At 32.7% G+C, this 17,908-nt stretch overlaps 3 protein-coding genes across 3 annotated transcripts in view; all 3 read left to right on the top strand.

The window, feature by feature from the left end:
• The window catches only part of LOC143245972 (putative acyl-CoA synthetase YngI), an 8,732-nt gene extending 2,558 nt beyond the window's left edge, over positions 1 to 6,174 (top strand). The window contains exons 2-6 of the mRNA XM_076492224.1: positions 2,925 to 2,979; positions 3,179 to 3,327; positions 3,855 to 3,996; positions 4,729 to 4,838; positions 6,102 to 6,174. Coding sequence (XP_076348339.1) covers positions 2,925 to 2,979; positions 3,179 to 3,327; positions 3,855 to 3,996; positions 4,729 to 4,838; positions 6,102 to 6,174 — 529 coding nt within the window. The remainder of the gene's footprint in view (positions 1 to 2,924; positions 2,980 to 3,178; positions 3,328 to 3,854; positions 3,997 to 4,728; positions 4,839 to 6,101) is intronic.
• LOC143247766 (medium-chain acyl-CoA ligase ACSF2, mitochondrial-like) overlaps positions 1 to 6,345 on the top strand; it is a 71,323-nt gene extending 64,978 nt beyond the window's left edge. The window contains exon 6 of the mRNA XM_076496219.1: positions 6,102 to 6,345. The gene's annotated coding sequence lies outside the window, so the exon portion shown is untranslated. The remainder of the gene's footprint in view (positions 1 to 6,101) is intronic.
• Positions 6,346 to 7,609: 1,264 nt separating this feature from the next.
• On the top strand, positions 7,610 to 16,706 carry LOC143247768 (medium-chain acyl-CoA ligase ACSF2, mitochondrial-like). Its single transcript, XM_076496221.1, has 6 exons — positions 7,610 to 7,679; positions 9,512 to 9,588; positions 12,200 to 12,307; positions 12,574 to 12,722; positions 14,087 to 14,197; positions 16,601 to 16,706. The coding sequence occupies exons 1-5, from the start codon at positions 7,616 to 7,618 to the stop codon at positions 14,136 to 14,138; spliced, it is 450 nt and encodes a 149-aa protein (XP_076352336.1). The 5' UTR covers positions 7,610 to 7,615; the 3' UTR covers positions 14,139 to 14,197; positions 16,601 to 16,706.
• Positions 16,707 to 17,908: the final 1,202 nt, after the last annotated feature.

The raw sequence follows: 17,908 nt of genomic DNA, 5'->3' as shown, positions 1-17,908 counted from the left end.
CCAATGTCTTAATTTTAAAATTTACATCGCCGTGTCCACTCAGCCTCTGTCCAATCAGGTAATCTGATTATAGTGTTCAGCCACACTTCCTTAAGCCCTCAGGTGAGTCTAGTGTCAGTGATGTGGACATTTAAGAGCATCATATCATTGACGTGTTCTTGTTGTGGAAGCAAAGACTAATATGCTACGAGTGAAAACTGGAATCACTCTTTGTTAAACCTACTGATTCCTATCTCCTCATAATTTCCTATTGCTAAACATGGGTTGATAAAATGAGATGTAGCATTTTAAAATGTTGAAGAACATTTCTTACCCTGAGCGTTGGTATCACCAAGTCCATGTAGGACATGATGCTGCCAATGTGCCACTGCTTCAGTGGGTGTCATTACAGATCTTTCTGTGTTTTTAACGGAGTCAGTTTGCCAAAACATGTGTAGAGTCATCTGTCTTGCTAAGGAAGTTAACAATATGCTCCTATCTCATTCCCCTCTTTCCAGTGACTGTGTGGCTTCACTTCCTTCGTCTTCGGCTTTGTTCTGCTCGGGGCTATTCTCTTCGATCCCTAGATTTAGAACGATTATTCATCACGCTCTAATTGCTGAAATCTCTGTCTGTTAAAGGTGACCTACCCACTTAACTCATAGCAGGAACCACGGAGGTTGAGAAGCCTCCTTCTAATAAAGATAATTTGGTGTTCTTTTACCATCACAATGACATGTGCATGGAGATGTGCTACAGCTGATAATCTTTTCATTGTTTTTAACCAGATCTGGCAGAAACGTGTTTTCGTGATGCTTGACTCTGGACTATTGTTCTCACATTCTCTTTGTCTGCTCTACGCTAACCTTTGGAACTTTGACTAACACTACCACCCATAATTATTTATATTAAATTGACGAGTGCAGTGGCAAGTAGCACTCAAGCACTAACTCTAGGAAGTTTGCAGTTAAAAAAAAAGTTTGAGTCTGAGTCGAAGATGCATTCTTATAATCAGTTTTAATGTAATTTGTCATAATATTCTCTGTTACAATCAAGTTGTTAAATATCGTGTAATAAAATATCAAAATTCCTTGAGCATAAATAACAAAACTAAAACCACTTGTTCATTGGTTGCAGAAAAATTTGTAATCTGGCAACCTTCTTACTTGTATCCTACACACAGTTTTGAAATGGATACTACAAAGTTCGACTTATTCCTTTCTTGGCAACTTGTGTGAGATAAAGTAAACATTTCCCATAGCATATTTATTGCTTTAGTTTTACCATCCTTTAATAAACACTTAAACTCTATGATCACATAATTTCTAATTACATACAGATTTATTACTTACTTGTGACAAATGTGTTACTTTCAGCACTTAGTGGAGCGTCCCCATGTTCCGTAGAGCTGTGGAAGGATATAGAACAGAAGTTAGGTGTAACAAACCTCATTGTAAGTTTATAAACAATAAGGAGTCCATTGTTTTACAATTTATTCACTGATGGAAAATATTTATAGGATGGGTAATTCAGTTACGTTTAGAATGTTAAAATAAACAATTTATTTAACAGCACTCTGTTAAAACAACAATAGTTTTGTTATTTATTATTAATAAACAGAGGAGTTTAAAAATAGAATTTAAAAACGAATAAAAGTGTTAAACATCGTTTTGTATCAGAAATTAAAACTGAAACATGAAACAAAACCCAACAACATAAACTAAAGTTCATTTCTCTTTGCTCTGCGATTAGACCATGTTCATTTTACGATGTCCGTCTGTAATAGTAAATACATGAAAAATTACAAGCACTAAAATAATTGGAAGAAAACGAAAATGTAGCTATAAAAAACAATACTAGTTATAAAAATGAATGTCATGGTAGAGAAAATGTGGAGAAATATTTTATAAGAAGAAAATATTACCATAAAAATATGGTAATCATGAAACAATAAAAAAATAATACTAGTATTGGTAACCATGAAAAAATAATACTTAAAAAGTAAAACATGGTTATGTAATCATAATATTATATAAGCTAACATTGGAAGAGTAAGCAAAGACTATAGTTATCATGAAACTATATAATAATACTGGAAAATATAAATAAATTATGTTAATCATAAAACTCTTTAAAATAATACTGGAACAATAGAATAAAGTTATGGTAATGATGAAACACTATAAAATAATACATCATTAAAAAACACAAATACATGTAGAATAATGAACGTTCAGATTTTTCCGTCGTTATTATTTTATTTCATATTCACAAGATAAACAAACAATAGAAAATATTAACCTTCACTAAAGTGAACAACATGTTTAAATGTTTTAACATAAAAGCATCGTTATTCTATTTTTTATTAACAATTCACAATATTTTATTTGCTAAAATTGTTTGTTAATTTTTTATATAATTTTATTATTTTACACTTTTAGGTATTTCTCAATTTCTTATCTTGAAGTTAATAATTAAATTTCTATTCTAAACACAGTTATAAAGAATAAATTTAACCTAATTAAACTAACATTCTTTGTAGAGATATCAGACAAGTTCAAACACTGATCATCTTTCTTGAGTTTTATCAGTTCCATATAATATATTCAATCAGTAAAAAATACATTAATGTATTGTATCTGTCACTCGGAATGTTAAACTGATTAAACTCATCGTATTTTAAGGACCTTCTCAGAATCTTCGTACAAACTTGTTTTGATATGAACTTCAAGCAGCTGTAGCACCTGGTTTTGAGTAATGGAAAATTAGGTCTACGTTTAGTGTTACCTTGTAACTAATAGATATATGGTATCAGTAATCAGTGATGTAGAATTTCAACCATATCTTAGAAAACTTCGTCATAGGAATCAGAACTATCTTTTCTTCCCCACAGAATGCATACTCAACAACAGAAAATAGTCCGGCAAGTTGTTCAACACGTCCAGGAGAAAAACTGAAAAGAAATACCACACAGTTGGAACACCACTTGACCATGTTGAGGTAACTGTATGGTATTAGAGCACATGCTGTAGTTGTAATGAATAAATTAGGTAATATCATGTAAGATGTACCACAAATTATACAAAAGGTTGTAGTTAGTGTATTATGAACATTAACCATGCAAGGTGTACCATAGTGAGAGTTCACACGTTCATGGTAAAGGTGTGTTATATTTTACAAACTTTAAATTTGTTCTCAGGTTAAAATAGTGGACAATGATGGACGAATAGTTCCGGTCAACAAAGAAGGAGAACTGTGTACACGTGATCATTTATCGTTCTTGGGATACTGGGGTGACAAGGAACAAACAAGTCAAGTCTTTGATAATGCACGTTGGTATCACACTGGGTAAGGCATATATAACTAGGATTTGTCCACTTCATGTCCACTTTGATACTTTAACTTTATTCTTGTATCTGTTATTACTGGCTAGAAACTGTTACTGGTTTTGGATTTTTTCAAAAGAGAACATCTTGTCATTCTCCGGAAGTTTGCTACGGTTTCTGATAGGCCAAGCTTCACAAATACATTTCAACATATATTTCAGGTCTAATAGTTTGTACAAATAACTCACTTATAAACATATATGAATAACGTTAGTGTTATCGATCGCTATAAGACAAATATACCGAGTAATTGAAATGTCAACAAATAAACACCATAACAATCATTATCTAACTTACTGAGTGACGCTGAACTAACTCTGTACTAATGATAGAATGATGACTTGCAATCCAATATCTAAATTATAAAATTTAAAATGTAACTTACAACGGTATAAATAATTCTAAGATAAAATATGTGTGTCAAATATATCGTCATGACAGATGAAGGTGTTAATTGTTTCTATATATTAATAATACAATATGACACAGAGATATTGCTGTGATGGATGAAGATGGCTACTTCAGTATTGTTGGTACATTTAAAGACATGATCAACAGAGGAGGAGAAAACATCTATCCTCAGGAAGTGGAAGAGTTCCTCCTCAGTCTTCCAGATGTCGCTGAAGTTCAGGTGAGATTTCTCAGAAAGACTTGTACTCTTCAAATTTTAGATTTCGGCATGACTAGATGGTTGAAGTTATCGACTCGTAATCCGCGATTTGAATCGCTGTCACACCAAATATTCTGCCCCTTTCAGCCATGAGAACGTTATAATGTGACAGTTATCTGACTATTTGTTGGTAAAGGAGTAGCCAAAGAGTTGGCAGTGAGTGGTGATGACTTGTTGTTTTCATTCTAGTATTACACTGCCAAATTAGAAATGGCTCGTGCAGAGAGTCCTCGTGAAGCTTTGCGCAAATTTAAATTTTCTTTTTAGTTGTTTAACATGATGGTTTTAAACTTTTAATGTATTTGAAGCATTAAAACTGGTAAGCCTACTGATAATACTAAAAGTAAAGTTAACAATAATTTGTATTATACATTCATAACTAAGTGACTATCTACTGTTATTTTCACGTAGTCAGTGCCCTGATATTTTCTATATCATTTGATATTATTATAATTTGTATTGTGTTTTGTGATATTGATACCTTTGTGACGTCTTGGCTATTCATAAGTGTTACGTGAATCATAATAGTAAAGTCAGAATGTTGAATTGTCGGAAAACCTTAAGAGTTGCACTAACGTTATTGTTAAATTTGTTACTTATAGGACTAGTTTCAATGTAACATAAAATACGCTTTAAACGTCGCACGTTGATCTGACTCTATACATAATATTTATTTTAATATTTTCATTTTAGGTTGCTGGAGTTCCAGACCAAAGAATGGGAGAAGAAGCTTGTGCTTGGGTGAAACTAAAAGGTGGATCAACGGTAACAGAAACGGAACTTCGGGAATATTGCAAGGAAAAGTAAGTATTGTGTTAATATAACACCAGTTGAATTCGGATTTTCTAACCACTTTAGTTGAGTTTATGTTAATATGTCATCAGTTAGGTAAACTGCTAATATAACACCAGCTGAACACGGTGTTCATATGACATCAGGTGAGTACGTCGTTAACAGCACGCCACTTGGGTACAGTGAAAACATCACATCAACTGAGTATGGACAGATAATAATATAGACCATGACACCATCAGTTGCTTCGTGTTCGTTAGGTGGGCTTCAACGACAGAAATTTTACTGGTCTAAAAATGGATTACATTGTGGTTACTAACGTTCCTGGTTCTAGTGCGACTTGATGATGCTCGTCAAGGTTTCTTTACAATAATCCCAGGATGTGGCTTATGGTGATAGTCCTAGTACTACACTGATAAGGAGTTATCTACACTTGATACTTGGACATCAGTTAGCTGTCACCTCTATAATGTTTCTTAACCACTACAACACAGAAGGGGAAGGTGACCTTTTAGTAACTTTGTTTGTTACCACTAAAATATAACTAGAACCACCAGGTGTCGGACAAGAAGACTAAATACCTATGTAGTTTTAAAGGAAGTGTGGATATCTCGTCCATTGGATACACTACTTCACAATGCTAAATCAGTAAAGGATGTGAGTTATTTTGTTACTTTATATCCAAGAAAGGGCTGTACTTTCGGCAAACATTGAGTTTAATTTTAAAAAATAATTTTCACATAAAGTTCCTAATGTCAACAGTTGTTGTTTTATTACGCTTACTTTTATACACTCTTGTATAGCATGTAACATCAGTAATATGTTATTATAAAACAACCACACAGAAATTGGCAACTGGGATAGATCGAGGTAGTACTTGCATAAATAGATATCCAGGTAAAACGTTCATTAAAATAACATTTAGATTATGTACAAACAGAATAATACTTTGAAACACTTTGAAGATATTGAGAAGAAATAGAACTAAAAATTGATGAGTTCTGGTATTCAACAAAAGCGTTCTAGACAACGAGAAAAAATTATGTAATGATCTTCTCACACATTGTGAGCTACAGTAAACATACTAAGTATTGTCTAGAAACGTTTCTACTTATCTTATGTTCTTTCGTCACGAACTATCACGTTTCATTTGTGTTGACTCATAATAAACTTTTATTGTTTGACATATATTGTTTCGTCATGACTTTTGTCCTCTATTTTTAACAACCTTACAAGTATATCTGTTAAATAATGATTTTTTTTTCTGGTTTCAGATCAGCCACTTTAAGATTCCTCGGTACATCGTGTTGGTTGAAGACTTTCCAAAAACGTCGACAGGAAAAATAGTGAAACATAAAATAAAAGAAACAATGAGAGAAAAACTTAAGTGTATGAAATGACCTGGTTGTAAGTGTATTATCATGAAACTTACCATGCCATAAACATTTGTAATGTTAACCATAATATTCTGTACTGTTTCTATTATACAGATATGAGTAATAAACAAGTGTTAACGTGTTTCTTTCAGTGAGTCATTTCTAAATAAAAAATCAGTAAATTATTTTTATCTAAATCTGTTAAATATAGTTCTTCAAAAAATATAAAAATTCTTTGTTATAAATATTCATTTGGAGAGAAGTATAGAGGGCTACAAGACGTACAGTAAACATAATCCATTGTGTTTATCAACATTAGTCTAATGTGAAAGGACCAGAGGAAAAGCGGCGAGTCATCACCAACCACCGCCAACTCTTGGGCTTGTATTTCACGGACGAATCGTGGGATTGACTGTTATGTACTCACGGCTGAAAGGGCGAGCATGTTGGGTGCGACGGGGACTGGAACCCGCGACCCTCAAATTAGGAGTAGAACGCCTTAACCCATCTGGTCATGCCGGGAACAAATAAATATTAGTGTGGTAAAGAAACACAGAAATTAGATTTGTAAATAAATATAAAATACGACATAAATACATTCACTAAGTGGTTCTTTACTCTTACTTATATCAGTAGAACTACATCAGTTTCAGTACTAGTGGTGACAGGATGAATCTATTTATATTTGAAAAGTAACACAAGTTTCACTGAACGTTAGACTGTATATTAAAAATTATATGTCCGGAGTTGTGACTCAACTTATCAACACCACATAGAAACAACTAACCATGTTACCATTTTAATACACACACACATATGAATAAAAATAATATTTGTTGTTGTGTAAATAAAATTGTAAATCTCATACATTTCACATGATGATTCAGGTTTTTTAGTTTAAGTACATATTAAATGTAGAACTGAATCGATAACAGTCAAATTATCATTCATATTGAAATATATTATAAGTTATATTTTCTGCCAGACAATATTTGAACCTTTTACTGATTGTTGTACTTTATACAGTAATGTTGATACAAATAACATCTATTATTATTTTTGTTGTCATAGTAACTGTTGTTTTTTCTGCACACAATATTTATTCACCTTCATTACATCAACAATTTGTCTTCGTGTTTAAAATAGAATAACCAACATAAAAGGTTTTACTACAGACGTTCAACTCTCTTTTACAGAAAGCAAATTCGTATCAGACATTCTTGAGTTTTGGCTGAACGTCAACATGACAACATCTATTTTCTATCAATAATTTCTGTTTTTCTGTCCAAACGTCAATATACAAACACTTATGTCTATAAATCATTTTTCTCTTCTTGGGTTTTTCATTAAAACGCTTTTAACAGAGGCTTTCATCATACTTTTAGATGCACTCTTATTGGGGAACGTCCACCATGTTTGTTGACATTGTTAATCACCCGGATGTTGATAAGTTTAATCTAACCAGTCTTCAAGCGGGTAAGTGAAAAGTTATTGTGTTGTAATTTAATTTTATTAGTAATATACTGGAGAGGAATAAGCAGCTGGCGAGTAGGATTCGTATCTGGTCCGAACAGTGGGTACTGAATCTTTCTCTCCATATTATTGATTTCCTAACTTTTGATAACAAATAAAATAATATAAAAACAGCTAATTGGTAAACGACAGCATATACACAGCCCTATTACAAAATCACCACCACATTCAGAACTCCACTATTTGTCAGACAAATCTTTGGTATAAATGTCTTCCTTTTCCATCCAACAGGGATGGGGAGGAGGTTTGTTGGTTCTGTCAAGATACTACGTTGTAGGAACATCTTGGTTGAAACATCTACCCCAAACCACAGTTAACTTCTTCTGACTTCTAAAGCCATTTCGGATATACACATTGATGTTGCACCCATGCTACTTTGCTACCAAGGAGTAATTATTGAGACAAAGATTCATTCCTGGCAGGTATCTTCAGCTAATGTGTTTCTGCTGTGTGATGTATCTCAGAAGGACAGAATAATGCTACTTCACCAATGTATTAATTTTAAAATTTACATCGCCGTGTCCACTTGCCTCTGTCCAATCAGGTAATCTGGATTCTAATGTTCAGCCACACTTCCTTAAGCCTCTCTGACTATGATGCTACGAGTGCAATCTGGAATCACACTATGTTAACCCTAGTGGTTCCCATCTCTCATACTTTCGTTCTTCCTCAGCATGGCTAAAAAAATGAGATGCATCATTTTAAAACGTTTAAGAACATTTCTTACCTGAAGCGTGAGTATCACCAAGTCCATGTAGGACATGATGCTGCACAATGTTTCACTGCTTCAGTGGGTGTCATTACAGATCCTTCTGTGTTTTAACAGAGTCGTTTGACAAACATGTGAAGGGTGATTTGTCTCTTATTGCTAGGAAGTTAACAATATGCCTTAATCTCATTCCCCATCTTTTCCAGTGACTGTGTGGCTTCACTTCCTTCGTCTTCGGCTTTTTTTGTTCTGCTCGGGGCTATTTTCTTCGATCCCAAGCTATAGCACGATTATTCATCACGCTCTAATTCGCTGTAATCTCTCTCTCTGTTGAAAGAGACCTACCCACGCAACTCAGAACAGGATCCACGGAGGTTAGGAAACCTTCTTCTCATAAAGATAATTTAGTGTTTTGTTTTTTAACATCACAATGACATGTGCATGGAGATGTGCTATAGCTGTTAATCTTTTCATTGTTTTAACCAGATCTGGCAGAAAAGTGTTTTCGTGATGCTTGACTCTGGACTATTGTTCTCACATTCTCTTAGTGTGCTCTACGCTACCCTTTGGAACTTTGACTATCACTACCACCCACAATTGTTTATATTAAATTGACGAGTGCCAGTGGAGCACTAACTCTAGGAAGTTTACAGTTAAACTAAAAAGTCGGAGTCTGAGACGAAGATTCATTCTTATAATCAGTTTTAATGTAATTTGTCATAATATTCTCTGTTACAATCAAGTTGTTAAATATCGTGTAATAAAATATCAAAATTCCTTGAGCATAAATAACAAAACTAAAACCACTTGTTCATTAGTTGCAGATGAATTTGGTAATTCGGCTACCTTCTTACTTGTATCCTTACACATAGTTTTGAAATGGATACTACAAAGTTTCGACTTATTCCTTTCTTGAAAACTTGTGTGAGATAAAGTAAACATTTCCCATAGCTTATTTATTGCTTTAGTTTTACCATCCTTTAATAAACAATTAAACTCTATGATCACATAATTTCGTAATTACATACAGATTATTACTTACTTGTGACAACTGTTTTACTTTCAGCACTTATTGGAGAGTTTCCATGTTCCGTAGAGCTGTGGAAGGATATAGAACAGAAGTTAGGTGTAACAAACCTCATTGTAAGTTTATAAACAATTAAGAGTCCATTGTTTTACAGTTTACTTACTGATGGAAAATATTTATAGAATGGTTAATTCAGTTACGTTTAGAATGTTAAAATAAACAATTTATTTAACAGAACTCTGTTAAGACAACAATGGTTATTGTTATTCATTATTAATAAACACAAAAGTTTAAAAATAGAATTACAAAACGAATAAATGTGTTAAACATCGCTTTGTATCAAAAATTAAAACTAAAACATGAAACAAACCCCAACAACATAAACTAAAGTTCATTTCTCTCTACTGTGCGATTAGACCATGTTCATTTTACGATGTCCGTCTCTAATGGTAAATATATGAAAAATTACAAGCACTATAATTATTGGAAGAAAAACGAAAATGTAGCTATAAATGTCATGGTAGAGAAAACGTAAAGAAATAATTTATAAGAAGGAAATAAGGGATTTGAAATTGTATAAAATGATACTGCAAGAGTAAAACAAAAATATGGTAATCGTGAAACAATAAAAAAATAATACCACTATTGGCAATCATGAAAAATAATACTTGAAAAGTAAAACATGGTTATGTAATCATAATATTATATAAACTAACATTGGAAGGGTAAGCCAAGATTATGGTTATCATGAAACTATACAAAATAATATTGGAAAATAAAAACAATTATGGTAATCAGAAAACTATATAAAATATTACAAGAAGAGTAAAACAAAGTTATGGTAATTATGAAAAAATAAAAAAAATAATACTGAAAGAGTAAAAGAAGGTTATGGTAATCATGAAACTATATAAATAAAAATACTGGAAGAGTAAAAAAAAGTTATGACAATCATTAAAAATTTAAATAGTACTGTAAGAGGGAAAAGTTATGGTAATCATGAAATAATATGAAATGATACTGAAAGGGTAAGACAGGATATGGTGATAATGAAATTATATAAAATATTACAGGACTCTTCCTGTAAAACAAAGTTATAGTAATCATTAAACATTATAAAATAATAGTCAAAGTAAATCATGGTTATGGTAATCATGACAAATTATTAAGTAATATTGGAAGAAAAACAATATCAAAATATACTGAGAAAGTAAACAGTGTTATTGTAACCATGATACCATGAAATGTTAAAATAACCTTGAAAGAGTAGGACAAATTTATGATAATTATTAATTAAAAGTAAAATAGTATTGTAAGAGTAAATCATGGTGAAGGTAAGCCTGAAATTATAAGATACAATACTCGAAAAAAGTACAAAAGGTGAAGGTAAGTAATATAAAATAGTACTGAGAGACTAAAATAAAGTTATAGTAAATATAAAAATCAATATCATGAAACAATATCAAATAATCATGAAAGAGTAAAGCAAAGTTATGGTAATCATGAAACTATATAAAATAATAGTGGAAGATAAAACAAAGTTATGGAACTCATGAAACTATATAAAGTAATATTTAAATAATAAAACACAGTTATGGTAATTATGAAATTGTATAAAATAATACAGGAAGAGTGAAACTAGGATACGGTAATCATAAAATAATATAAAATAATACAAGAAAAGTGAAACGAGGATACGGTATTCATAAAATAATATAAAATAATACTGGAATATTAAAATAAAGTTACGTTAATCAAGAAAGATTATAATATAATACTGGAAGAGTAAAACAAATATATGGTATTCATGAAACATTATTAATTAACACTGGAAAAGGTTTTGGTAGTCATAAAACATTATAAAATAATACTTGAAGGGCAAAACAGGTAATCATGAAGCAATATAAAATAATACTGGAAGAGTAAAACAAGACTATTGTAATCATGAAATAAATTAAAATATTACTGGAACAATAGAACAAAGTTATGGCAATCATGAAACACTGTAAAATAATACATTGATTAAAAACACAAATACATGTAGAATAACGAACGTTCAGATTTTTCTATCGTTATTATTTTATTTCATATTCACAAGATAAACAAACAATAGAAAATATTAACCTTCACTAAAGTGAACAACATGTTTAAATGTTTTAAAATAAAAGCATCGTTATTCTATTTTTATTAACAATTTACAATATTTTATTTGCTAAAATTGTTTGTTAAAATAAATTTATTATTTTACACTTTTAGGTATTTCTTGATTTCTTACCTTGAAGTTAATAATTAAATTTCTATTCTAAACATCAGTCAGATGTTCCAAAAGAATAAATTTAACCTAATTAAACAAACATTCTTTGTAGAGATATGAGACAAGTTCAAACACTGATCGTCTTTCTAGAGTTTCATCAGTTCCATATAATTTAAAGAAATTATTCATTCAGTAAAATACATTAATGTATTGTATCTGTCACTAGGAAAGGTAAACTGATTAAACCCATTGTTTTCAAAGGACCTTCTCAGAATCTTCGTACAAACTTGTTCTGATATGAACTTCAAGCAGTTGTAGCACCTGGTTTTTTGAGTAATTGGAAAATTAACGCTACATTTAGTGTTACCTTGTAACTAATAGATATATGGTATCAGTAATCAGTGATGTAGAATTTCAACCATTTCTTGGAAAACTTCGTCATAGGAATCACCACTATCTTTTCTTCCCCACAGAATGTATACGGAACAACAGAAAATAGACCGGCAAGTTGTTCAACACGTCCAGGAGAAACACCGGAAAAGAAAAACCACACAGTTCGAACACCACTTGACCATGTTGAGGTAAGTGAAGGATATCAGAGCACATGCTATAGTTGTAATGAATATATTAGGTAATATCATATAAGATGTACCACAAATTATATAAAGTAAGATTGTAGTTAGTGTATTATGTACATTAACCATGTAAGGTGTACCATAAATTTTATACAGTAAGGTTGTAGTTAGTGTATTATGAACATTAACCATGCAAGGTGTACCATAGTAAGAGTTCACATGTTCATGGTAAAGGTGTGTTATATTTTTACAAACTTTAAATTTGTTCTCAGGTTAAAATAGTGGACAATGATGGACGAATAATTTCCGTCAACAAAGAAGGAGAACTGTGTACACGTGATCATTTATCGTTCTTGGGATACTGGGGTGACAAGGAACTAACTGTTCAAGTCTTTGATAATGCACGTTGGTATCACACTGGGTAAGATATAAATAACTAGGATTTGTCCACTTCATGTCCACTCTGATCCTTCAACTTTCTTCTTGTATCTGTTATTGCCGGCTAGGAACTGTTACTGGTTTTTGGATTGTTTTCTAAAGAGAACATCTTGTCCGCGTCCGGAATTCATTTATTTATCCTGTTAAGTTTGCTCAAAGATAAGTTTTCTGATAGGCCAAGCTTCACAAATACATTTCAACATAAATTTCAGGTCTAATAGTTTGTACAAATAACTCACTTATAAACATATATGAATAACGTTAGTGTTAGTCGATCGCTATAAGACAAATATACCGAGTAATTGAAATGTCGACAAATAAACACCATAACAATCATTATCTAACTACTGAGTGACACTGAACTAACTCTGTACTAATGATAGAATGATGACTTCCAATCCAATATCTAAATTATAAAATTTAAAATGTAACTTACAACGGTATAAATAATTCTATGTTTAAAATATATGTCTCAAATATATCGTCATGACAGATGAGGGTGTTAATTGTTTCTATATATTAATAATACAATATGACACAGAGATATTGCTGTGATGGATGAAGATGGCTACTTCAGTATTGTTGGTACATTTAAAGACATGATCAACAGAGGAGGAGAATGCATCTATCCTCAGGAAGTGGAAGAGTTCCTCCTCAGTCTTCCAGATGTCGCTGAAGCTCAGATGAGATTTCTCAGAAAGACTTGTACTCTTCAAATTTTAGAGACCAGCATGACTAGATGATTGAAGTTATCGACTCGTAATCCGCGATTCGAATCGCTTTCGCCCCAAACATTCTGCTCCTTTCAGCCGTGAGGAAGTTATAATGTGACGGTTATCTGACACTTTCTTGGTAAAAAGAGTAGCCAAAGAGTTGGCAGTGATTGGTGATGACTAGCTGCCTTCCCTCTAGTATTACACTTTTTAAATATGACGACCTGAAACTTTTCATGTGTTTGAAGCATTAAAACTGGTAAGCCTAATAATAATAGTAAAAAAGTACAGTTAACAATAATTTGTATTATACATTCATAACTATGTACTGTTATTTTCACGTAGTCAAAGCCCTGGAGATTTTCTATATCATCTGATATTATTATCATTGATATTGTATTTTGTGATATTAATACCGTCCTTTGTGTCGTTTTCGGTATTGATAAGTGTTACGTGAATTACGTTATTAAACTCAGAATGTTGAATTGTGGAAAACGTTTAAGAGTTGCATTAACGTTACTGTTAAATTTGTTACTTTATAGGACTAGATTCAATGTAACGTGTACCATGCTATAAAACGTTGCACGTTAATCTGACAGTATACATAATATTTATTTTAATATATTTATTTTAGGTTGTTGGAGTTCCAGACCAACGAATGGGAGAAGAAGCTTGTGCTTGGGTGAAACTAAAAGGTGGATCAACGGTAACAGAAACGGAACTTCGGGAATATTGCAAGGGAAAAGTAAGTATTGTGTTGATATAACACCAGTTGAATTCGGATTTTTTAACCACTTTAGTTGAGTTTATGTTAATATATCATCAGTTAGGTAAAGTGCTAATATAACACCAGCTGAACACGGTGTTCATATGACATCAGGTGAGTACGTCGTAAACAGCACGCCACATGGGTGCAGTATGGACAGATAATAATACAGACCATGATACCATAAGTGTTCGTTAAGTGGGTTAGGTGAGATTTTACTGGTCTAAAAATGGATTACACTGCGATTACTAAAGTTCATGGTTCTAGTGCGACTTGGATGATGCTCGTCAAGGTTTGTTTACAATAATCCCAGGATGTGGCTCATGGTGATAGTCCTAGTACTACACTGATAAGGAGTTATCTACACTTGATACTTGGACATCAGTTAGCTGTCACCTCTATAATGTTTCTTAACCACTACAACACAGAAGGGGAAGGTGACCTTTTAGTAAATTTTTTGTTAGCACTAAAATATACTCTTCAAAAAAACAAACGCAAAAGGGATATTTTGTTATTTTAAAGAGAAATATATGTAATAACGTTACAAGCTCAGAGTATGTGATGTTACACATGTTAAGGCACTGATTGTCAGACCTAAATGACAATAAAAGTTGTGCACTTTGAAAACGGAGGAAAACATCGGATTTTTCGCCAAAACGCATTCGTGTCCAATACATTTGTTTGAGAGATCTGCATGTTCTGCAAGTGCAACATGTGCAAATTCCCTATAAAAGTGACGGGTTCTCGGTTTTCATAGCTCAGCGTTAAGCCACCGACACGCAATACAGTTACTCCAAAACTGACTGAAGTACAACGCAACAACGCCATTGGTTGTTTAAGGCAGGCAAATCTCGATCACATGTTGCCAGAGCTGTGAATGTCCACCCAAGCACCATCACAAGGCTATGAAATCGTCACCAACAACATGGATCAACGTGTGACCGTCCACGATCTGGCAGACCTCGTGTGACCACGCCCGCACAAGATCGGTACATCCGGTTACGTCACCTTCGGGATAGGACCACCACTGCAACGTCTACTGCCTCAACCATAGCAGGGCTGCGTAGGATATCCGATCAGACCGTACGCAACCCCCTACGAGATTCTTAGGCCCCATGTGCAACCCATCATGGTGAACGACAACGACGTTTTTCAACATGACAACGCCCGTCCTCACACAACCCGACTCACCACTGTCTTCTTGAGACACCACAACATCAACGTTCTTACCTGGCCCTCCAGATCACCAGATTTAAACCCCATCGAACATCCTTGGGAAGAGTTGGACCGACGTCTGCGACGGCGACAACCTCAATCGCGTACTCTACCTCAGCTTGCAGTAGCTTTGCAGGCTGAGTGGACAGCCATTCCACAGGATGTGATTCTTCATCTCAACGCTTCCATGGGCAGGAGATGCAAAGCAGTTATTGATGCTCACGGGGGGAAATACTCGTTATTGAAGTTGAGTGATGTTAAACTTCACCTAGTGAGCGTGGACTTCACCTTTTCAGACTTTGGATGTTCAGCAGTGAATGTGCAAAGTTTCACGCATGTCATACAGAACTACCCGGAATAAACTTGTTAACAATTGGTCTCAAATTTTGCCTTTTGCGTTTCTTTTTTTGAGGAGTATATAACTAGAACCACCAGGTCTGAGGCTAAATACCTATGTAGCTCGTTAAAGCGACTGTGGGGATTTCCCTCATGGGATAGACTACTTTACAATGCTAAATCAGTAAAGGATGTGGATTGATTATTTTGTTACTTTATATCCAAGAAAGAGCCGTACTTTCGGCAAACACTGAGTTTAATTTTTTTAAATAATTTTCACATAAAGTTCTAAATGTCAACAGTTGTTGTTTTATCAAGCTTACTTTTATACACTCTTGTTTGTCATGTAACATCTGTAATATGTTATTATAAAACAACCACACAGAAATTGGCAACTGGGATAGATTGAGGTTGTACAAATAGACATCGAGGTAAAACGTTCATTAAGGGAAATAACATTTAGATTATGTACAAACAGAATAATAATTTGAAGCACCTAAAGATATTAGGAACCAATAGAACTAAAATTGATGAGTTCTGGTATTCAACAAAAAGCTTCCTGGACTACAAGATTTAAAAAAAAAATATGTACGTATAATGATCTTCTCACACATGTCTTATTCTGAGCTACAGTAAACATACTAAGTATTGTCTAGAAACGTTTCTACTTATCTTATGTTCTTTCGTCATGAACTGTCACGTTTGATTTGTATTTTCTCATCGTAGACTTTTATTGTTTGACTTATATTGTTTCGTCATGACTTTTGTCCTCTATTTTTAACAACCTTACAAGTATATCTGTTAAATAATGAATATTGTTTCTTCTTTCAGATCAGTAACTTTAAAATTCCTCGGTACATCGTGTTGGTTGAAGACTTTCCAAAAACGTCGACAGGAAAAATAGTGAAATATAAAATAAAAGAAACAATGAGAAAAACCTAAGGTGTATGAAATGACCAGGTTGTAAATGTATTATCATGAAACTTACCATAACATAAACATTTGTAATGTTAACCATAATATTCTGTACTGTTTCTATTATACAGATATGAGTAATAAACAAGTGTTAACGTGTTTCTTTCAGTGAGTCACATCTAAATAAAAAATCAATAGATTATTTTTATTTAAATCTGTTAAATATAGTTCTTCAGAAAATATAAAAACTTCTTTGTAATAAATATTCATTTGGAGAGAAGTATAGAGGGCTACAAGACGTACAGTAAACATAATTCATCGTGTTTATCAACATTAGTGTCAGCTAATGAAAACAACATTGCAGTCATTTCTATAGTGGAGTACTGACCGGCATTAATTGTTATTGTAATATTGACATTGTGTACAGAAGTTGTATGGAAGCTGATCTGGTGTTTTATAAACCATGATATTTATATTAATAGTTTAGGTACATCGAAATTTTGATAGTAAATATCTCATTTAGTTTGTGGTTTTACTTACATAAAAGGAATTATATTAGATTCATACATATACCGTGTTAGAAACGTGAATAATTCATTTGTGGACAGTATTCAAGAAATGTACTCTAACTAAAGTTCCATATGAAATAATGTCCACAAATTACCAAAATGTTTTAATGTTATCTTATACAATGATGACATATTAAGACACCCTAGCAACACACCCTCTGATTCTAGTTTCTGGACACCATTACTCTCAGGTATTTAATATATAACACTTATGCCCCCTCACGTATCAGCATATTACAAAACAGTTTGCTAACTGACGTCTTTTAGTGTGTATGTTCATAAAATAAGTTGTTCTAGTAAGCATGTTAGTAAGATGAGGTGAAAGTTAATATTTGATGTTATATTAACAAATATCCGACGTCTAATGGACATATATATGAATATATGTTTACTACTACATAGGATTTTATATCAAACCAGTCACTGTTTCTCATCAGCTCAGTCAGATATATTTAATTTTGATAAATTTAAACACAAAAAGTAGGACAGAACTAAATCGAAAGGATTATGAATTATAAATAATGTGTAAACAGAAATTTATTAACGTGCCGTAACTTCGACATTACGTAAATATAATATCATTTCTACGTTCTCTGGAGCTTTAAGGACTGCACACTGCAGGTTAGTACAGAGGTGATCTGCTGTGTAGACATGA

This window comes from Tachypleus tridentatus, chromosome 3 (genome assembly GCF_004210375.1).
Source record: "Tachypleus tridentatus isolate NWPU-2018 chromosome 3, ASM421037v1, whole genome shotgun sequence".
NCBI classification, from domain to species: domain Eukaryota; kingdom Metazoa; phylum Arthropoda; class Merostomata; order Xiphosura; family Limulidae; genus Tachypleus; species Tachypleus tridentatus.
Note: the sequence above shows the minus strand (reverse complement) of the source record. Positions and strands in the feature narration are given on the sequence as shown.